Genomic DNA, 22,488 nt, shown 5'->3' on the forward strand with positions numbered 1-22,488 from the left:
AAAGTGCAGATTCGAATGCTTCTACAGCGAAAGAAAATGAGGACAAAATACAACTTTGTTGTTATATGACAGTGGTTCAACATGGTCATGACACTGAAATTGTTTGGAAAAATATATATTTCTGTTTTATTCTGGTATTTTCTATTTGATTCATTTTGACTTTAAACTTGAACCTGTTGACTGATCAGGGAAGAGCGATGTCGACTAAGTATCTCTTGTCTGTTTAATGAACAAAATAACAACTATTGATTTCATTTGCATGGCACAGCCACAGGCTGCACAGACTAATAACAAAGTTCACCTCAAAATATGCCCTTCTATTCATTTGAAAATACATTTTATTAGTCTTATGTTTCTTAGGACCTGAAAAAACAAATGAATAATGGATCATTTGTCTAGCTAGCTCATATAATATAATAACCAGAACAATCTGACAATGTTTTGAGCAGCCAACTTCTTATTCACCATAACAGGAAAATACAAGGATATTATTTACAAATGAATTACAAGTAGGCTAAGGCAAGCTGCTAACTTCCTGTTTTGAATGTGAAAAAATGAAAGCAGTGGAAGGTCTGAATTTAAACGAAGGAATCTAGAACGTGCAGCTGCCCGGTTACCACGACAACAGTTGCAACAACAGGGTCAAAGTTGATTGTCTCTTGCTCCTTCCTGGTAAAAGCAATGGCTATATAAAAAAGTGAATACTGTCAAGAGAGGTAAAATTAGTTCTGTTTGAAAGAAACATTTCCCAATTGTTTTTACAGCCAACATGCCATGAATTCTACAGTATGTGAAAGAATGAAAACACACACATACACACACACATACACACACATACACACACATACACACACACATACACACACAATCCACAGGGAGCTTTTCAGGGCAGGAAGAGGTCAGAGCAGCAGCAACACTCTAAACATCGCAAACATATTTAATCCCTTCCTCTCTCTCATTCTCCCTCTCAGTCTCTCTATTCTCCCTTTCTCTTTCACTCCTTCTTGAGTCATTCCATGTCATTTCAGCAACCCATGACACCCACCATCTCAGATTGTTCTGAAATCGTGTTTGTAGTTTGAAACAGGTAGGATTGGCATTCCTGAAACATTATTTTGTTGAAATTACATTTTATCTCAATTTAATGTAATTTATAGGATTCAGATAATAAATAATAAATATAGTACCCAGCATCTGATTTAAGACATTAGGAATCCCCCCGAAAATTCTAAAACCAACCACGAACCCCCCACACCCCGCGCCAATCCCACGCCAACAGCCAGTATACAGTATCAGTTCTCTGTGTTTGACAAATAGTATGAAGCTGCGACTTGGCGTTTACTGCTTCTCCATACGATGTAATGTATTCCTTCTGATTATGTTTTTTTCAATGTTATGGTTTCTAATGGTCTTCAATGGTAAAAGTACCAAACACACACTGTATAGTGTTTTGCAATTGTAATGGTATTGGGTTGTGTTGTGTTTAATGTTATATGTCACTAATCACAATACATATAGAGCCAATTCCTGATCATTTTATTGAAAAACATATGACTGCCATGCAGTTCATTATTTCATTAGGTTTGGCACAACCTTTTAGTCCCTGGCCCATTTCTCCATCTAAGTTTTGGGCTTGTAGGAAAAGTCTTCATATGAGAATTGCATAGGGATGACTCTCTAAGAGAGCAGCCACTTGTTGGACTAGTCAGGGATAGTTGGGTTGCTCCTGAGTGGCGCAGCGGTCTAAGTCACTGCATTGCAGTGTTGCGGTGTCACTACAGCCTGGGGTTTGATCCCAGGCCGTGACCGGGAGTCCCAACTGGCCGTGACCGGGAGTCCCATAAGGCGGCGCGCAATTGGCCCAGTGTCGTCCGGTTTAGGGGAGGGGCTTTACTTGGCTCATTGCGCTCTAGCGACTCTTTGTGGCAGGCCAGGTGCCTGCAAGCTGACTTTTGTCATCAGTTGAACGGTGTTTCCTCTGACACATTGGTTCGTCTTCCGGGTTTAGCAAGCAGGTGTTAAGGAGCACGGCTTGGTGGGTTATGTTTCTGAGGACGCATGACTCAACCTTCGCCTCTCCCGATCCCGCTGGGGAGTGGCAGCGATGAGACAAGATCACAATTGGATACCATGAAACTGTGAGTAAACAACACAATTTATTTTCATAATGAGATAGATCTATTGGTGTTCTACCCAAAGTTGCAAAGGAAATGTTGTGATCTAGTTAATAAACGCAAGAGACCAGCAAAATTGATAAAGAATGTGGCGGTATAGCAGGAACAGCAGCATCTAGTGGTCAAAACCTGGTACTTTCACAGTACTTCATGCTAAATAATGCAAGTGACTTCAATGGCAAATTTCTCTGAACATGGAAAAAAAATCCCCAGATTAACAGGGAATACATTAAATAGCATGGAGAAGCAATACGGCAAGCCACAGATACATACTACTTGTCAAAAATAGAGAACTGATACTGTATACTGGTTGTATACTGGTTTAATACTGGTTGTTGGGATGGCTTTGGCATGGGGTCCGTGGGTGGTTTTTGACCTTTTTAAAAATGTATTCCTCGTGTCTTACTCATTGGTAGGAAGAAGTTTGATCCAAATCGAATGTTGGGTACTATACTTATTGCATATTATCTGATTGGTTGAAATCGATTAGCTTAATTTCTCAGAGATCAAATTATATTTCAACAAAATAATGTTTCAGGAATTCTAAACGTATCTTTTACTAACTACAGAAACTATATCAGAACAATCTGAGATGGTGGGGATGGAAATCCTCTTTCTTGTGCCTTTTGAGGTGGAACGACCCTCCTCTTGCGGCCTCAATCCACAGTCTCTGTAATTTATCTCACTGTCTCTCCAATTCCCATTCCAGCCTGTTAAATCTGACACCAGACCTGTTAACACTGAAACCCCAATGACTCCACCACACTCACCTTGTCCTCCAAAGCTGCTCCCAGAGCAGTGCTTCCATGCTGGTTGTTGCCGCCGTTCAGCAGCTCTCTCCTCCGCTCCCTCTCTCTTTGGCTGATGTGTTTTGTCTTGCACGGCCGCTTGCCCTTGGGTTTGTCCGTGTCGCTATGACGACGGGGCTTGAGAGAGGCGGTGTCTTTGGTGGGGGGCTCAGGGGCTGAGGGGGGGAGGCACTGACCCTCAGTCTTCACCCCCAGCCCTCCTCTCCTAGGCTCCTTGGATCCCCAGTCACATCCTTGCCCCACGAGGGGCCCCTGGGGGGCAGATCTGTCCCTCTGCTGGGTCGAAGGGAGCAGTCCAACTACAGGACAGAGAGAGCGGGAGAGAATGAATACAAGTTTAGAAAAGAAGAGAATGACATTCACTGTGAACTTTATAAAAAAACAGCAGAAAAAGGGAGAAAAATAGAAACAAAGAGTCTGAAAACTGATATAGAGACAGAGGAAGAGAAAGAGAGAGACTGAAAGATAGGGGTGTGGAGGTAAAGAGAGAGAGACTGAAGGACAGGGGTGTGGAGGTAAAGAGAGAGAGACTGAAGGACAGGGGTGTGGAGGTAAAGAGAGAGAGACTGAAGGACAGAGGTGTGGAGGTAAAGAGAGAGAGACTGAAGGACAGGGGTGTGGAGGTATAGAGAGAGAGACTGAAGGACAGAGGTGTGGAGGTAAAGAGAGAGAGACTGAAGGACAGGGGTGAGGAGGTAAAGAGAGAGAGACTGAAGGACAGGGGTGTGGAGGTAAAGAGAGAGAGACTGAAGGACAGAGGTGTGGAGGTAAAGAGAGAGAGACTGAAGGATAGGGGTGAGGAGGTAAAGAGAGAGAGACTGAAGGACAGGGGTGTGGAGGGAAAGAGAGAGAGACTGAAGGACAGGGGTGTGGAGGTAAAGAGAGAGAGACTGAAGGATAGGGGTGAGGAGGTAAAGAGAGAGAGACTGAAGGACAGGGGTGAGGAGGGAAAGAGAGAGAGACTGAAGGACAGGGATGTGGAGGTAAAGAGAGAGAGACTGAAATATAGGGGTGTGGAGGTAAAGAGAGAGAGACTGAAGGACAGGGGTGAGGAGGTAAAGAGAGAGAGACTGAAAGATAGGGGTGTGGAGGTAAAGAGAGAGAGACTGAAAGATAGGGGTGTGGAGGTAAAGAGAGAGAGACTGAAGGACAGGGGTGCGGAGGTAAATAGAGAGAGACTTAAAGATAGGGGTGTGGAGGTAAAGAGAGAGAGACTGAAAGATAGGGGTGTGGAGGTAAATAGAGAGAGACTGAAGGACAGGGGTGTGGAGGTAAAGAGAGAGAGACTGAAGGACAGGGGTGCGGAGGTAAAGAGAGAGAGACTGAAGGACAGGGGTGTGGAGGTAAAGAGAGAGAGACTGAAATATAGGGGTGTGGAGGTAAAGAGAGAGAGACTGAAGGACAGGGGTGAGGAGGTAAAGAGAGAGAGACTGAAAGATAGGGGTGTGGAGGTAAAGAGAGAGAGACTGAAAGATAGGGGTGTGGAGGTAAAGAGAGAGAGACTGAAGGACAGGGGTGCGGAGGTAAATAGAGAGAGACTTAAAGATAGGGGTGTGGAGGTAAAGAGAGAGAGACTGAAAGATAGGGGTGTGGAGGTAAATAGAGAGAGACTGAAGGACAGGGGTGTGGAGGTAAAGAGAGAGAGACTGAAGGACAGGGGTGTGGAGGTAAAGAGAGAGAGACTGAAGGACAGGGGTGTGGAGGTAAAGAGAGAGAGACTGAAAGATAGGGGTGTGGAGGTAAAGAAAGAGAGACTGAAGGACAGGGGTGAGGAGGTAAAGAGAGAGAGACTGAAGGACAGGGGTGTGGAGGTAAAGAGAGAGACTGAAGGACAGGGGTGAGGAGGTAAAGAGAGAGAGACTGAAGGACAGGGGTGTGGAGGTAAAGAGAGAGAGACTGAAGGACAGAGGTGTGGAGGTAAAGAGAGAGAGACTGAAGGACAGGGGTGAGGAGGTAAAGAGAGAGAGACTGAAGGACAGGGGTGTGGAGGTAAAGAGAGAGAGACTGAAGGACAGGGGTGTGGAGGTAAAGAGAGAGACTGAAGGACAGAGGTGTGGAGGTAAAGAGAGAGAGACTGAAGGACAGGGGTGAGGAGGTAAAGAGAGAGAGACTGAAGGACAGAGGTGGGAGGTAAAGAGAGAGAGACTGAAGGACAGGGGTGTGGAGGTAAAGAGAGAGAGACTGAAGGACAGGGATGTGGAGGTAAAGAGAGAGAGACTGAAGGACAGGGGTATGGAGGTAAAGAGAGAGAGACTGAAGGACAGGGGTGTGGAGGTAAAGAGAGAGAGACTGAAGGACAGAGGTGTGGAGGTAAAGAGAGAGAGACTGAAGGACAGGGGTGAGGAGGTAAAGAGAGAGAGACTGAAGGACAGGGGTGTGGAGGTAAAGAGAGAGAGACTGAAGGACAGGGGTGTGGAGGTAAAGAGAGAGAGACTGAAGGACAGAGGTGTGGAGGTAAAGAGAGAGAGACTGAAGGACAGGGGTGAGGAGGTAAAGAGAGAGAGACTGAAGGACAGAGGTGTGGAGGTAAAGAGAGAGAGACTGAAGGACAGGGGTGTGGAGGTAAAGAGAGAGAGACTGAAGGACAGGGATGTGGAGGTAAAGAGAGAGAGACTGAAGGATAGGGGTGCGGAGGGAAAGATAGAGAGACTGAAGGCCAGGGGTGTGGAGGTAAAGAGAGAGAGACTGAAGGACAGGGGTGAGGAGGTAAAGAGAGAGAGACTGAAGGACAGGGATGTGGAGGTAAAGAGAGAGAGACTGAAAGATAGGGGTGTGGAGGTAAAGAGAGAGAGACTGAAGGACAGGGGTGAGGAGGTAAAGAGAGAGAGACTGAAAGATAGGGGTGTGGAGGTAAAGAGAGAGAGACTGAAAGATAGGGGTGGAGGTAAAGAGAGAGAGACTGAAGGACAGGGGTGCGGAGGTAAAGAGAGAGAGACTGAAGGACAGGGGTGTGGAGGTAAAGAGAGAGAGACTGAAGGACAGGGGTGCGGAGGGAAAGAGAGAGAGACTGAAGGATAGGGGTGCGGAGGTAAAGAGAGAGACTGAAGGACAGGGGTGCGGAGGTAAAGAGACTGAAGGACGGGTGCAGAGGTAAAGAGAGAGAGACTGAAGGACAGGGGTGTGGAGGTAAAGAGAGAGACTGAAGGACAGGGGTGTGGAGGTAAAGAGAGAGAGACTGAAGGACAGGGGTGCGGAGGTAAAGAGAGAGACTGAAGGACAGGGGTGTGGAGGTAAAGAGAGAGAGACTGAAGGATAGGGGTGCGGAGGTAAAGAGAGAGACTGAAGGACAGGGGTGCGGAGGTAAAGAGACTGAAGGACGGGTGCAGAGGTAAAGAGAGAGAGACTGAAGGACAGGGGTGTGGAGGTAAAGAGAGAGAGACTGAAGGACAGGGGTGCGGAGGGAAAGAGAGAGACTGAAGGACAGGGGTGCGGAGGGAAAGAGAGAGACTGAAGGACATGGGTGTGGAGGTAAAGAGAGAGAGACTGAAGGATAGGGGTGTGGAGGTAAAGAGAGAGAGACTGAAGGACAGGGGTGCGGAGGTAAATAGAGAGAGACTTAAAGATAGGGGTGTGGAGGTAAAGAGAGAGAGACTGAAAGATAGGGGTGTGGAGGTAAATAGAGAGAGACTGAAGGACAGGGGTGTGGAGGTAAAGAGAGAGAGACTGAAGGACAGGGGTGTGGAGGTAAAGAGAGAGAGACTGAAGGACAGGGGTGTGGAGGTAAAGAGAGAGAGACTGAAAGATAGGGGTGTGGAGGTAAAGAAAGAGAGACTGAAGGACAGGGGTGAGGAGGTAAAGAGAGAGAGACTGAAGGACAGGGGTGTGGAGGTAAAGAGAGAGAGACTGAAGGACAGGGGTGAGGAGGTAAAGAGAGAGAGACTGAAGGACAGGGGTGTGGAGGTAAAGAGAGAGAGACTGAAGGACAGGGGTGAGGAGGTAAAGAGAGAGAGACTGAAGGACAGGGGTGTGGAGGTAAAGAGAGAGAGACTGAAGGACAGAGGTGTGGAGGTAAAGAGAGAGAGACTGAAGGACAGGGGTGAGGAGGTAAAGAGAGAGAGACTGAAGGACAGGGGTGTGGAGGTAAAGAGAGAGAGACTGAAGGACAGGGGTGTGGAGGTAAAGAGAGAGAGACTGAAGGACAGAGGTGTGGAGGTAAAGAGAGAGAGACTGAAGGACAGGGGTGAGGAGGTAAAGAGAGAGAGACTGAAGGACAGAGGTGTGGAGGTAAAGAGAGAGAGACTGAAGGACAGGGGTGTGGAGGTAAAGAGAGAGAGACTGAAGGACAGGGATGTGGAGGTAAAGAGAGAGAGACTGAAGGACAGGGGTGTGGAGGTAAAGAGAGAGAGACTGAAGGACAGGGGTTTGGAGGTAAAGAGAGAGACTGAAGGACAGAGGTGTGGAGGTAAAGAGAGAGAGACTGAAGGACAGGGGTGAGGAGGTAAAGAGAGAGAGACTGAAGGACAGGGGTGTGGAGGTAAAGAGAGAGAGACTGAAGGACAGGGGTGTGGAGGTAAAGAGAGAGAGACTGAAGGACAGAGGTGGGAGGTAAAGAGAGAGAGACTGAAGGACAGGGGTGAGGAGGTAAAGAGAGAGAGACTGAAGGACAGAGGTGTGGAGGTAAAGAGAGAGAGACTGAAGGACAGGGGTGTGGAGGTAAAGAGAGAGAGACTGAAGGACAGGGATGTGGAGGTAAAGAGAGAGAGACTGAAGGATAGGGGTGCGGAGGGAAAGATAGAGAGACTGAAGGCCAGGGGTGTGGAGGTAAAGAGAGAGAGACTGAAGGACAGGGGTGAGGAGGTAAAGAGAGAGAGACTGAAAGATAGGGGTGTGGAGGTAAAGAGAGAGAGACTGAAGGACAGGGGTGAGGAGGTAAAGAGAGAGAGACTGAAAGATAGGGGTGTGGAGGTAAAGAGAGAGAGACTGAAAGATAGGGGTGTGGAGGTAAAGAGAGAGAGACTGAAGGACAGGGGTGTGGAGGTAAAGAGAGAGAGACTGAAGGACAGGGGTGCGAAGGTAAAGAGAGAGAGACTGAAGGACAGGGGTGTGGAGGTAAAGAGAGAGAGACTGAAGGATAGGGGTGCGGAGGGAAAGAGAGAGACTGAAGGACATGGGTGTGGAGGTAAAGAGAGAGAGACTGAAGGATAGGGGTGCGGAGGGAAAGAGAGAGAGACTGAAGGACAGGGGTGCGGAGGTAAAGAGAGAGACTGAAGAATAGGGGTGCGAAGGTAAAGAGAGAGAGACTGATGGATAGGGGTGCGGAGGTAAAGAGAGAGAGACTGAAGGATGGGGGTGCGAAGGTAACGAGAGAGAGACCGATGGATAGGGGTGCGGAGGTAAAGAGAGAGACTGAAGGACAGGGGTGTGGAGGTAAAGAGAGAGAGACTGAAGGACAGGGGTGCGAAGGTAAAGAGAGAGAGACTGAAGGACAGGGGTGTGGAGGTAAAGAGAGAGAGACTGAAGGACAGGGGTGCGGAGGTAAAGAGAGAGAGACTGAAGGACAGGGGTGTGGAGGTAAAGAGAGAGAGACTGAAGGACAGGGGTGTGGAGGTAAAGAGAGAGAGACTGAAGGACAGGAGAGCGGAGGTAAAGAGAGAGACTGAAGGACAGGGGTGAGGAGGTAAAGAGAGAGAGACTGAAGGACAGGGATGTGGAGGTAAAGAGAGAGAGACTGAAAGATAGGGGTGTGGAGGTAAAGAGAGAGAGACTGAAGGACAGGGGTGAGGAGGTAAAGAGAGAGAGACTGAAAGATAGGGGTGTGGAGGTAAAGAGAGAGAGACTGAAAGATAGGGGTGTGGAGGTAAAGAGAGAGAGACTGAAGGACAGGGGTGCGGAGGTAAAGAGAGAGAGACTGAAGGACAGGGGTGTGGAGGTAAAGAGAGAGAGACTGAAGGACAGGGGTGCGGAGGGAAAGAGAGAGAGACTGAAGGATAGGGGTGCGGAGGTAAAGAGAGAGACTGAAGGACAGGGGTGCGGAGGTAAAGAGACTGAAGGACGGGTGCAGAGGTAAAGAGAGAGAGACTGAAGGACAGGGGTGTGGAGGTAAAGAGAGAGACTGAAGGACAGGGGTGTGGAGGTAAAGAGAGAGAGACTGAAGGACAGGGGTGCGGAGGTAAAGAGAGAGACTGAAGGACAGGGGTGTGGAGGTAAAGAGAGAGAGACTGAAGGATAGGGGTGCGGAGGTAAAGAGATAGAGACTGAAGGATAGGGGTGCGAAGGTAAAGAGAGAGAGACTGATGGATAGGGGTGCGGAGGTAAAGAGAGAGACTGAAGGACAGGGGTGCGGAGGTAAAGAGACTGAAGGACGGGTGCAGAGGTAAAGAGAGAGAGACTGAAGGACAGGGGTGTGGAGGTAAAGAGAGAGAGACTGAAGGACAAGGGTGCGGAGGGAAAGAGAGAGACTGAAGGACAGGGGTGCGGAGGGAAAGAGAGAGACTGAAGGACATGGGTGTGGAGGTAAAGAGAGAGAGACTGAAGGATAGGGGTGCGGAGGGAAAGAGAGAGAGACTGAAGGACAGGGGTGCGGAGGTAAAGAGAGAGACTGAAGGATCGGGGTGCGAAGATAAAGAGAGAGAGACTGATGGATAGGGGTGCGGAGGTAAAGAGAGAGAGACTGAAGGATGGGGGTGCGAAGGTAACGAGAGAGAGACCGATGGATAGGGGTGCGGAGGTAAAGAGAGAGACTGAAGGACAGGGGTGTGGAGGTAAAGAGAGAGAGACTGAAGGACAGGGGTGCGAAGGTAAAGAGAGAGACTGAAGGACAGGGGTGTGGAGGTAAAGAGAGAGAGACTGAAGGACAGGGGTGCGGAGGTAAAGAGAGAGAGACTGAAGGACAGGGGTGTGGAGGTAAAGAGAGAGAGACTGAAGGACAGGAGAGCGGAGGTAAAGAGAGAGACTGAAGCACAGGGGTGTGGAGGTAAAGAGAGAGAGACTGAAGGATAGGGGTGCGGAGGTAAAGAGAGAGACTGAAGGATAGGGGTGCGAAGGTAAAGAGAGAGAGACTGATGGATAGGGGTGCGGAGGTAAAGAGAGAGAGACTGAAGGATGGGGGTGCGAAGGTAACGAGAGAGAGACCGATGGATAGGGGTGCGGAGGTAAAGAGAGAGAGACTGAAGGACAGGGGTGCGAAGGTAAAGAGAGAGAGACTGAAGGACAGGGGTGTGGAGGTAAAGAGAGAGAGACTGAAGGACAGGGGTGCGGAGGTAAAGAGAGAGAGACTGAAGGACAGGGGTGTGGAGGTAAAGAGAGAGAGACTGAAGGACAGGAGAGCGGAGGTAAAGAGAGAGACTGAAGCACAGGGGTGTGGAGGTAAAGAGAGAGAGACTGAAGGATAGGGGTGCGGAGGTAAAGAGAGAGACTGAAGGATAGGGGTGCGGAGGGAAAGATAGAGAGACTGAAGGCCAGGGGTGTGGAGGTAAAGAGAGAGAGACTGAAGGACAGGGGTGAGGAGGTAAAGAGAGAGAGACTGAAGGACAGGGATGTGGAGGTAAAGAGAGAGAGACTGAAAGATAGGGGTGTGGAGGTAAAGAGAGAGAGACTGAAGGACAGGGGTGAGGAGGTAAAGAGAGAGAGACTGAAAGATAGGGGTGTGGAGGTAAAGAGAGAGAGACTGAAAGATAGGGGTGTGGAGGTAAAGAGAGAGAGACTGAAGGACAGGGGTGTGGAGGTAAAGAGAGAGAGACTGAAGGACAGGGGTGCGAAGGTAAAGAGAGAGAGACTGAAGGACAGGGGTGTGGAGGTAAAGAGAGAGAGACTGAAGGATAGGGGTGCGGAGGGAAAGAGAGAGACTGAAGGACATGGGTGTGGAGGTAAAGAGAGAGAGACTGAAGGATAGGGGTGCGGAGGGAAAGAGAGAGAGACTGAAGGACAGAGGTGCGGAGGTAAAGAGAGAGACTGAAGAATAGGGGTGCGAAGGTAAAGAGAGAGAGACTGATGGATAGGGGTGCGGAGGTAAAGAGAGAGAGACTGAAGGATGGGGGTGCGAAGGTAACGAGAGAGAGACCGATGGATAGGGGTGCGGAGGTAAAGAGAGAGACTGAAGGACAGGGGTGTGGAGGTAAAGAGAGAGAGACTGAAGGACAGGGGTGCGAAGGTAAAGAGAGAGAGACTGAAGGACAGGGGTGTGGAGGTAAAGAGAGAGAGACTGAAGGACAGGGGTGCGGAGGTAAAGAGAGAGAGACTGAAGGACAGGGGTGTGGAGGTAAAGAGAGAGAGACTGAAGGACAGGAGAGCGGAGGTAAAGAGAGAGACTGAAGGACAGGGGTGAGGAGGTAAAGAGAGAGAGACTGAAGGACAGGGATGTGGAGGTAAAGAGAGAGAGACTGAAAGATAGGGGTGTGGAGGTAAAGAGAGAGAGACTGAAGGACAGGGGTGAGGAGGTAAAGAGAGAGAGACTGAAAGATAGGGGTGTGGAGGTAAAGAGAGAGAGACTGAAAGATAGGGGTGTGGAGGTAAAGAGAGAGAGACTGAAGGACAGGGGTGCGGAGGTAAAGAGAGAGAGACTGAAGGACAGGGGTGTGGAGGTAAAGAGAGAGAGACTGAAGGACAGGGGTGCGGAGGGAAAGAGAGAGAGACTGAAGGATAGGGGTGTGGAGGTAAAGAGAGAGACTGAAGGACAGGGGTGGGAGGTAAAGAGACTGAAGGACGGGTGCAGAGGTAAAGAGAGAGAGACTGAAGGACAGGGGTGTGGAGGTAAAGAGAGAGACTGAAGGACAGGGGTGTGGAGGTAAAGAGAGAGAGACTGAAGGACAGGGGTGCGGAGGTAAAGAGAGAGACTGAAGGACAGGGGTGTGGAGGTAAAGAGAGAGAGACTGAAGGATAGGGGTGCGGAGGTAAAGAGATAGAGACTGAAGGATAGGGGTGCGAAGGTAAAGAGAGAGAGACTGATGGATAGGGGTGCGGAGGTAAAGAGAGAGACTGAAGGACAGGGGTGCGGAGGTAAAGAGACTGAAGGACGGGTGCAGAGGTAAAGAGAGAGAGACTGAAGGACAGGGGTGTGGAGGTAAAGAGAGAGAGACTGAAGGACAGGGGTGCGGAGGGAAAGAGAGAGACTGAAGGACAGGGGTGCGGAGGGAAAGAGAGAGACTGAAGGACATGGGTGTGGAGGTAAAGAGAGAGAGACTGAAGGATAGGGGTGTGGAGGTAAAGAGAGAGAGACTGAAGGACAGGGGTGCGGAGGTAAATAGAGAGAGACTTAAAGATAGGGGTGTGGAGGTAAAGAGAGAGAGACTGAAATATAGGGGTGTGGAGGTAAATAGAGAGAGACTGAAGGACAGGGGTGTGGAGGTAAAGAGAGAGAGACTGAAGGACAGGGGTGTGGAGGTAAAGAGAGAGAGACTGAAGGACAGGGGTGTGGAGGTAAAGAGAGAGAGACTGAAAGATAGGGGTGTGGAGGTAAAGAAAGAGAGACTGAAGGACAGGGGTGAGGAGGTAAAGAGAGAGAGACTGAAGGACAGGGGTGTGGAGGTAAAGAGAGAGAGACTGAAGGACAGGGGTGAGGAGGTAAAGAGAGAGAGACTGAAGGACAGGGGTGTGGAGGTAAAGAGAGAGAGACTGAAGGACAGAGGTGTGGAGGTAAAGAGAGAGAGACTGAAGGACAGGGGTGAGGAGGTAAAGAGAGAGAGACTGAAGGACAGGGGTGTGGAGGTAAAGAGAGAGAGACTGAAGGACAGGGGTGTGGAGGTAAAGAGAGAGAGACTGAAGGACAGAGGTGTGGAGGTAAAGAGAGAGAGACTGAAGGACAGGGGTGAGGAGGTAAAGAGAGAGAGACTGAAGGACAGAGGTGTGGAGGTAAAGAGAGAGAGACTGAAGGACAGGGGTGTGGAGGTAAAGAGAGAGAGACTGAAGGACAGGGATGTGGAGGTAAAGAGAGAGAGACTGAAGGACAGGGGTGTGGAGGTAAAGAGAGAGAGACTGAAGGACAGGGGTGTGGAGGTAAAGAGAGAGAGACTGAAGGACAGAGGTGTGGAGGTAAAGAGAGAGAGACTGAAGGACAGGGGTGAGGAGGTAAAGAGAGAGAGACTGAAGGACAGGGGTGTGGAGGTAAAGAGAGAGAGACTGAAGGACAGGGGTGTGGAGGTAAAGAGAGAGAGACTGAAGGACAGAGGTGTGGAGGTAAAGAGAGAGAGACTGAAGGACAGGGGTGAGGAGGTAAAGAGAGAGAGACTGAAGGACAGAGGTGTGGAGGTAAAGAGAGAGAGACTGAAGGACAGGGGTGTGGAGGTAAAGAGAGAGAGACTGAAGGACAGGGATGTGGAGGTAAAGAGAGAGAGACTGAAGGATAGGGGTGCGGAGGGAAAGATAGAGAGACTGAAGGCCAGGGGTGTGGAGGTAAAGAGAGAGAGACTGAAGGACAGGGGTGAGGAGGTAAAGAGAGAGAGACTGAAAGATAGGGGTGTGGAGGTAAAGAGAGAGAGACTGAAGGACAGGGGTGTGGAGGTAAAGAGAGAGAGACTGAAAGATAGGGGTGTGGAGGTAAAGAGAGAGAGACTGAAGGATAGGGGTGTGGAGGTAAAGAGAGAGAGACTGAAGGACAGGGGTGCGGAGGTAAAGAGAGAGAGACTGAAGGACAGGGGTGTGGAGGTAAAGAGAGAGAGACTGAAGGACAGGGGTGCGGAGGGAAAGAGAGAGAGACTGAAGGATAGGGGTGCGGAGGTAAAGAGAGAGACTGAAGGACAGGGGTGCGGAGGTAAAGAGACTGAAGGACGGGTGCAGAGGTAAAGAGAGAGAGACTGAAGGACAGGGGTGTGGAGGTAAAGAGAGAGACTGAAGTACAGGGGTGTGGAGGTAAAGAGAGAGAGACTGAAGGACAGGGGTGGGAGGTAAAGAGAGAGACTGAAGGACAGGGGTGTGGAGGTAAAGAGAGAGAGACTGAAGGATAGGGGTGCGGAGGTAAAGAGATAGAGACTGAAGGATAGGGGTGCGAAGGTAAAGAGAGAGAGACTGATGGATAGGGGTGCGGAGGTAAAGAGAGAGACTGAAGGACAGGGGTGCGGAGGTAAAGAGACTGAAGGACGGGTGCAGAGGTAAAGAGAGAGAGACTGAAGGACAGGGGTGTGGAGGTAAAGAGAGAGAGACTGAAGGACAGGGGTGCGGAGGGAAAGAGAGAGACTGAAGGACAGGGGTGCGGAGGGAAAGAGAGAGACTGAAGGACATGGGTGTGGAGGTAAAGAGAGAGAGACTGAAGGATAGGGGTGCGGAGGGAAAGAGAGAGAGACTGAAGGACAGGGGTGCGGAGGTAAAGAGAGAGACTGAAGGATAGGGGTGCGAAGGTAAAGAGAGAGAGACTGATGGATAGGGGTGCGGAGGTAAAGAGAGAGAGACTGAAGGATGGGGGTGCGAAGGTAACGAGAGAGAGACCGATGGATAGGGGTGCGGAGGTAAAGAGAGAGACTGAAGGACAGGGGTGCGAAGGTAAAGAGAGAGAGACTGAAGGACAGGGGTGCGAAGGTAAAGAGAGAGAGACTGAAGGACAGGGGTGTGGAGGTAAAGAGAGAGAGACTGAAGGACAGGGGTGCGGAGGTAAAGAGAGAGAGACTGAAGGACAGGGGTGTGGAGGTAAAGAGAGAGAGACTGAAGGACAGGAGAGCGGAGGTAAAGAGAGAGACTGAAGCACAGGGGTGTGGAGGTAAAGAGAGAGAGACTGAAGGATAGGGGTGCGGAGGTAAAGAGAGAGACTGAAGGATAGGGGTGCGAAGGTAAAGAGAGAGAGACTGATGGATAGGGGTGCGGAGGTAAAGAGAGAGAGACTGAAGGATGGGGGTGCGAAGGTAACGAGAGAGAGACCGATGGATAGGGGTGCGGAGGTAAAGAGAGAGAGACTGAAGGACAGGGGTGCGAAGGTAAAGAGAGAGAGACTGAAGGACAGGGGTGTGGAGGTAAAGAGAGAGAGACTGAAGGACAGGGGTGCGGAGGTAAAGAGAGAGAGACTGAAGGACAGGGGTGTGGAGGTAAAGAGAGAGAGACTGAAGGACAGGAGAGCGGAGGTAAAGAGAGAGACTGAAGCACAGGGGTGTGGAGGTAAAGAGAGAGAGACTGAAGGATAGGGGTGCGGAGGTAAAGAGAGAGACTGAAGGATAGGGGTGCGGAGGGAAAGATAGAGAGACTGAAGGCCAGGGGTGTGGAGGTAAAGAGAGAGAGACTGAAGGACAGGGGTGAGGAGGTAAAGAGAGAGAGACTGAAGGACAGGGATGTGGAGGTAAAGAGAGAGAGACTGAAAGATAGGGGTGTGGAGGTAAAGAGAGAGAGACTGAAGGACAGGGGTGAGGAGGTAAAGAGAGAGAGACTGAAAGATAGGGGTGTGGAGGTAAAGAGAGAGAGACTGAAAGATAGGGGTGTGGAGGTAAAGAGAGAGAGACTGAAGGACAGGGGTGTGGAGGTAAAGAGAGAGAGACTGAAGGACAGGGGTGCGAAGGTAAAGAGAGAGAGACTGAAGGACAGGGGTGTGGAGGTAAAGAGAGAGAGACTGAAGGATAGGGGTGCGGAGGGAAAGAGAGAGACTGAAGGACATGGGTGTGGAGGTAAAGAGAGAGAGACTGAAGGATAGGGGTGGGAGGGAAAGAGAGAGAGACTGAATGACAGGGGTGCGGAGGTAAAGAGAGAGACTGAAGAATAGGGGTGCGAAGGTAAAGAGAGAGAGACTGATGGATAGGGGTGCGGAGGTAAAGAGAGAGAGACTGAAGGATGGGGGTGCGAAGGTAAAAGAGAGAGAGACCGATGGATAGGGGGATAGGGGTGCGGAGGTAAAGAGAGAGACTGAAGGACAGGGGTGTGGAGGTAAAGAGAGAGAGACTGAAGGACAGGGGTGCGAAGGACTGAAGGAAGGGGTGCAAGGTAAAGAGAGACTGAAGGACAGGGGTGTGGAGGTAAAGAGAGAGAGACTGAAGGACAGGGGTGCGGAGGTAAAGAGAGAGAGACTGAAGGACAGGGGTGTGGAGGTAAAGAGAGAGAGACTGAAGGACAGGAGAGCGGAGGTAAAGAGAGACTGAAGCACAGGGGTGTGGAGGTAAAGAGAGAGAGACTGAAGGATAGGGGTGCGGAGGTAAAGAGAGAGACTGAAGGATAGGGGTGTGGAGGTAAAGGTAAAGAGAGAGAAAGACTGATGGATAGGGGTGCGGAGGTAAAGAGAGAGAGACTGAAGGATGGGGTGCTGAAGGTAACGAGAGAGAGAGACCGATGGATAAGGGGGGGTGTGGAGGTAAAGAGAGAGAGACTGAAGGACAGGGGTGCGAAGGTAAAGAGAGAGAGACTGAAGGACAGGGGTGTGGAGGTAAAGAGAGAGAGACTGAAGGACAGGGGTGCGGAGGTAAAGAGAGAGAGACTGAAGGACAGGGGTGTGGAGGTAAAGAGAGAGAGACTGAAGGACAGGAGAGCGGAGGTAAAGAGAGAGACTGAAGGACAGGGGTGTGGAGGTAAAGAGAGAGAGACTGAAGGACAGGAGAGCGGAGGTAAAGAGAGAGACTGAAGGACAGGGGTGTGGAGGTAAAGAGAGAGAGACTGAAGGATAGGGGTGCGGAGGTAAAGAGAGAGACTGAAGGATAGGGGTGCGGAGGGAAAGATAGAGAGACTGAAGGCCAGGGGTGTGGAGGTAAAGAGAGAGAGACTGAAGGACAGGGGTGAGGAGGTGAGGAGAGAGAGACTGAAGGACAGGGATGTGGAGGGGTAAAGAGAGAGAGACTGAAAGATAGGGGTGTGGAGGTAAAGAGAGAGAGACTGAAGGACAGGGGTGTGGAGGTAAAGAGAGAGAGACTGAAGGACAGGGGTGCGGAGGGAAAGAGAGAGAGACTGAAGGATAGGGGTGTGGAGGTAAAGAGAGAGAGACTGAAGGACAGGAGAGCGGAGGTAAAGAGAGAGACTGAAGCACAGGGGTGTGGAGGTAAAGAGAGAGAGACTGAAGGATAGGGGTGCGGAGGTAAAGAGAGAGACTGAAGGATAGGGGTGCGGAGGGAAAGATAGAGAGACTGAAGGCCAGGGGTGTGGAGGTAAAGAGAGAGAGACTGAAGGACAGGGGTGAGGAGGTAAAGAGAGAGAGACTGAAGGACAGGGATGTGGAGGTAAAGAGAGAGAGACTGAAAGATAGGGGTGTGGAGGTAAAGAGAGAGAGACTGAAGGACAGGGGTGAGGAGGTAAAGAGAGAGAGACTGAAAGATAGGGGTGTGGAGGTAAAGAGAGAGAGACTGAAAGATAGGGGTGTGGAGGTAAAGAGAGAGAGACTGAAGGACAGGGGTGTGGAGGTAAAGAGAGAGAGACTGAAGGACAGGGGTGCGAAGGTAAAGAGAGAGAGACTGAAGGACAGGGGTGTGGAGGTAAAGAGAGAGAGACTGAAGGATAGGGGTGCGGAGGGAAAGAGAGAGACTGAAGGACATGGGTGTGGAGGTAAAGAGAGAGAGACTGAAGGATAGGGGTGCGGAGGGAAAGAGAGAGAGACTGAATGACAGGGGTGCGGAGGTAAAGAGAGAGACTGAAGAATAGGGGTGCGAAGGTAAAGAGAGAGAGACTGATGGATAGGGGTGCGGAGGTAAAGAGAGAGAGACTGAAGGATGGGGGTGCGAAGGTAACGAGAGAGAGACCGATGGATAGGGGTGCGGAGGTAAAGAGAGAGACTGAAGGACAGGGGTGTGGAGGTAAAGAGAGAGAGACTGAAGGACAGGGGTGCGAAGGTAAAGAGAGAGAGACTGAAGGACAGGGGTGTGGAGGTAAAGAGAGAGAGACTGAAGGACAGGGGTGCGGAGGTAAAGAGAGAGAGACTGAAGGACAGGGGTGTGGAGGTAAAGAGAGAGAGACTGAAGGACAGGAGAGCGGAGGTAAAGAGAGACTGAAGCACAGGGGTGTGGAGGTAAAGAGAGAGAGACTGAAGGATAGGGGTGCGGAGGTAAAGAGAGAGACTGAAGGATAGGGGTGCGAAGGTAAAGAGAGAGAGACTGATGGATAGGGGTGCGGAGGTAAAGAGAGAGAGACTGAAGGATGGGGGTGCGAAGGTAACGAGAGAGAGACCGATGGATAGGGGTGCGGAGGTAAAGAGAGAGAGACTGAAGGACAGGGGTGCGAAGGTAAAGAGAGAGAGACTGAAGGACAGGGGTGTGGAGGTAAAGAGAGAGAGACTGAAGGACAGGGGTGCGGAGGTAAAGAGAGAGAGACTGAAGGACAGGGGTGTGGAGGTAAAGAGAGAGAGACTGAAGGACAGGAGAGCGGAGGTAAAGAGAGAGACTGAAGGACAGGGGTGTGGAGGTAAAGAGAGAGAGACTGAAGGACAGGAGAGCGGAGGTAAAGAGAGAGACTGAAGCACAGGGGTGTGGAGGTAAAGAGAGAGAGATTGAAGGATAGGGGTGCGGAGGTAAAGAGAGAGACTGAAGGATAGGGGTGCGGAGGGAAAGATAGAGAGACTGAAGGCCAGGGGTGTGGAGGTAAAGAGAGAGAGACTGAAGGACAGGGGTGAGGAGGTGAGGAGAGAGAGACTGAAGGACAGGGATGTGGAGGTAAAGAGAGAGAGACTGAAAGATAGGGGTGTGGAGGTAAAGAGAGAGAGACTGAAGGACAGGGGTGAGGAGGTAAAGAGAGAGAGACTGAAAGATAGGGGTGTGGAGGTAAAGAGAGAGAGACTGAAAGATAGGGGTGTGGAGGTAAAGAGAGAGAGACTGAAGGACAGGGGTGTGGAGGTAAAGAGAGAGAGACTGAAGGACAGGGGTGCGAAGGTAAAGAGAGAGAGACTGAAGGACAGGGGTGTGGAGGTAAAGAGAGAGAGACTGAAGGACAGGGGTGCGGAGGTAAAGAGAGAGAGACTGAAGGACAGGGGTGTGGAGGTAAAGAGAGAGAGACTGAAGGACAGGAGAGCGGAGGTAAAGAGAGAGACTGAAGCACAGGGGTGTGGAGGTAAAGAGAGAGAGACTGAAGGATAGGGGTGCGGAGGTAAAGAGAGAGACTGAAGGATAGGGGTGCTGGAGGGAAAGATAGAGAGACTGAAGGCCAGGGGTGTGGAGGTAAAGAGAGAGAGACTGAAGGACAGGGGTGAGGAGGTAAAGAGAGAGAGACTGAAGGACAGGGATGTGGAGGTAAAGAGAGAGAGACTGAAAGATAGGGGTGTGGAGGTAAAGAGAGAGAGACTGAAGGACAGGGGTGAGGAGGTAAAGAGAGAGAGACTGAAAGATATGGGTGTGGAGGTAAAGAGAGAGAGACTGAAAGATAGGGGTGTGGAGGTAAAGAGAGAGAGACTGAAGGACAGGGGTGCGGAGGTAAAGAGAGAGAGACTTAAAGATAGGGGTGTGGAGGTAAAGAGAGAGAGACTGAAAGATAGGGGTGTGGAGGTAAAGAGAGAGAGACTGAAGGACAGGGGTGTGGAGGTAAAGAGAGAGAGACTGAAGGACAGGGGTGCGGAGGGAAAGAGAGAGAGACTGAAGGATAGGGGTGCGGAGGTAAAGAGAGAGACTGAAGGACAGGGGTGCGGAGGTAAAGAGACTGAAGGACGGGTGCAGAGGTAAAGAGAGAGAGACTGAAGGACAGGGGTGTGGAGGTAAAGAGAGAGACTGAAGGACAGGGGTGTGGAGGTAAAGAGAGAGAGACTGAAGGATAGGGGTGCGGAGGTAAAGAGAGAGACTGAAGGACAGGGGTGCGGAGGTAAAGAGACTGAAGGACGGGTGCAGAGGTAAAGAGAGAGAGACTGAAGGACAGGGGTGTGGAGGTAAAGAGAGAGACTGAAGGACAGGGGTGTGGAGGTAAAGAGAGAGAGACTGAAGGACAGGGGTGCGGAGGTAAAGAGAGAGACTGAAGGACAGGGGTGTGGAGGTAAAGAGAGAGAGACTGAAGGATAGGGGTGCGGAGGTAAAGAGATAGAGACTGAAGGATAGGGGTGCGAAGGTAAAGAGAGAGAGACTGATGGATAGGGGTGCGGAGGTAAAGAGAGAGACTGAAGGACAGGGGTGCGGAGGTAAAGAGACTGAAGGACGGGTGCAGAGGTAAAGAGAGAGAGACTGAAGGACAGGGGTGTGGAGGTAAAGAGAGAGAGACTGAAGGACAGGGGTGCGGAGGGAAAGAGAGAGACTGAAGGACAGGGGTGCGGAGGGAAAGAGAGAGACTGAAGGACATGGGTGTGGAGGTAAAGAGAGAGAGACTGAAGGATAGGGGTGCGGAGGGAAAGAGAGAGAGACTGAAGGACAGGGGTGCGGAGGTAAAGAGAGAGACTGAAGGATAGGGGTGCGAAGGTAAAGAGAGAGAGACTGATGGATAGGGGTGCGGAGGTAAAGAGAGAGAGACTGAAGGATGGGGGTGCGAAGGTAACGAGAGAGAGACCGATGGATAGGGGTGCGGAGGTAAAGAGAGAGACTGAAGGACAGGGGTGTGGAGGTAAAGAGAGAGAGACTGAAGGACAGGGGTGCGAAGGTAAAGAGAGAGAGACTGAAGGACAGGGGTGTGGAGGTAAAGAGAGAGAGACTGAAGGACAGGGGTGCGGAGGTAAAGCGAGAGAGACTGAAGGACAGGGGTGTGGAGGTAAAGAGAGAGAGACTGAAGGACAGGAGAGCGGAGGTAAAGAGAGAGACTGAAGCACAGGGGTGTGGAGGTAAAGAGAGAGAGACTGAAGGATAGGGGTGCGGAGGTAAAGAGAGAGACTGAAAGATAGGGGTGCGGAGGGAAAGAGAGAAACTGAAGGACAGGGGTGCGGAGGGAAAGAGAGAGACTGAAGGACAGGGGTGTGGAGGTAAAGAGAGAGAGACTGAAGGACAGGGGTGCGGAGGTAAAGAGAGAGACTGAAAGATAGGGGTGCGGAGGGAAAGAGAGAGACTGAAGGACAGGGGTGTGGAGGGAAAGAGAGAGACTGAAGGACAGGGGTGCGGAGGGAAAGAGAGAGACTGAAGGACAGGGGTGCGGAGGGAGAGAGAGAGACTGAAGGATAGGGGTGTGGAGGGAAAGAGAGAGACTGAAGGACAGGGGTGCGGAGGGAAAGAGAGAGACTGAAGGACAGGGGTGCGGAGGGAGAGAGAGAGACTGAAGGATAGGAGTGCGGAGGCAAGCTCGACTAGCTCTCTACGTCTGCTGATTTATTATGAGGATGAACATCTCTGTCTGGGAGTGCGCACACATACACACAAACACATTGTAGAGGCACTCTCAGTTTGAGTAATGAGTAAATGCAATTCCCACTGTCTTTTATCAACCTCACACACATAGTGAAGAAGTACCCATTATTGACATTTTTTTTAAATGTCCTTGAAATTACAATAGCTGGGGGGTGGGGGTGGTTGGCCTACAAGTCTAAATATTTTATTCCCTGGACACACATAAACACACACACTGTCTCTTAAAGCTCCCCCCAATACACTCACCCGTACATACATCAGTCACACCCACACCCGTACACACACTCACCCGTACATACATCAGTCACACCCACACCCGTACACACACACTCACCCGTACATACATCAGTCACACCCACACCCGTACACACACACTCACCCGTACATACATCAGTCATACCCACACCCGTACACACACACTCACCCGTACATACATCAGTCACACCCACACCCGTATACACACACTCACCCGTACATACATCAGCCACACCCACACCCGTATACACACACTCACCCGTACATACATCAGCCACACCCACACCCGTATACACACACTCACCCGTACATACATCAGCCACACCCACACCCGTATACACACACTCACCCGTACATACATCAGCCACACCCACACCCGTATACACACACTCACCCGTACATACATCAGCCACACCCACACCCGTATACACACACTCACCCGTACATACATCAGCCACACCCACACCCGTATACACACACTCACCCGTACATACATCAGCCACACCCACACCCGTATACACACACTCACCCGTACATACATCAGCCACACCCACACCCGTATACACACACTCACCCGTACATACATCAGCCACACCCACACCCGTATACACACACTCACCCGTACATACATCAGCCACACCCACACCCGTATACACACACTCACCCGTACATACATCAGCCACACCCACACCCGTATACACACACTCACCCGTACATACATCAGCCACACCCACACCCGTATACACACACTCACCCGTACATACATCAGCCACACCCACACCCGTATACACACACTCACCCGTACATACATCAGCCACACCCACACCCGTATACACACACTCACCCGTACATACATCAGCCACACCCACACCCGTATACACACAGTGGTGGAATATTACGCCTCATTAACCCAGGACAGTGGTTGCCGTAGTGCTGTCATTGAATAGGTGGGAGGAGGGCGACGCTTCACTGTCAATCATACTCTGTGGTTACCACGGAATCATCAAGCCAGCAGGGAATACCCTTTCTTAATCTCCTTATTTAATCCCTCTCTCTTTCTAAGTCTATTCATCTCTCACTTTCTCAGCTGTGGTGTGAGCACGGGGAATGCCCTAGTTTGACACTCTCTCTGTCTTTCTCTCTCTCTTTGTTTCTCTCTCTCTCTCTATTTGACTGGCCTTGAAGGGA

At 50.6% G+C, this 22,488-nt stretch overlaps 2 protein-coding genes across 44 annotated transcripts in view; one reads left to right on the top strand and one right to left on the bottom strand.

Moving 5' to 3' along the window:
• The window catches only part of LOC118375454 (BCL-6 corepressor-like), a 107,374-nt gene that overhangs the window by 32,450 nt on the left and 52,436 nt on the right, over positions 1-22,488 (bottom strand). Inside the window, 1 exon segment of the mRNA XM_052522303.1 lies at positions 2,945-3,282. Within this exon segment, the coding sequence (XP_052378263.1) occupies positions 2,945-3,282 (338 nt within the window).
• On the top strand, positions 4,378-20,651 carry LOC127931083 (trichohyalin-like). 43 transcript variants are annotated; one of them, XM_052522270.1, is made up of 8 exons: positions 4,378-4,470; positions 5,868-7,207; positions 7,529-8,032; positions 9,755-10,324; positions 14,217-14,358; positions 16,176-16,319; positions 18,206-18,275; positions 19,519-20,444. In XM_052522270.1, exons 2-4 carry the CDS (start codon positions 6,440-6,442, stop codon positions 9,920-9,922), a joined length of 1,440 nt encoding a protein of 479 aa, XP_052378230.1. In that variant the 5' UTR covers positions 4,378-4,470; positions 5,868-6,439; the 3' UTR covers positions 9,923-10,324; positions 14,217-14,358; positions 16,176-16,319; positions 18,206-18,275; positions 19,519-20,444. The 43 variants fall into 43 exon arrangements, 26 of the variants coding, with proteins under 26 accessions (XP_052378230.1, XP_052378239.1, XP_052378223.1 ...); XM_052522279.1 differs by having other exon boundaries at positions 19,757-20,444; XM_052522263.1 differs by lacking the exon at positions 16,176-16,319 and adding an exon at positions 17,602-18,135.

Source organism: Oncorhynchus keta, chromosome 7 (genome assembly GCF_023373465.1).
Source record: "Oncorhynchus keta strain PuntledgeMale-10-30-2019 chromosome 7, Oket_V2, whole genome shotgun sequence".
Taxonomy (NCBI): Eukaryota; Metazoa; Chordata; class Actinopteri; order Salmoniformes; family Salmonidae; genus Oncorhynchus; species Oncorhynchus keta.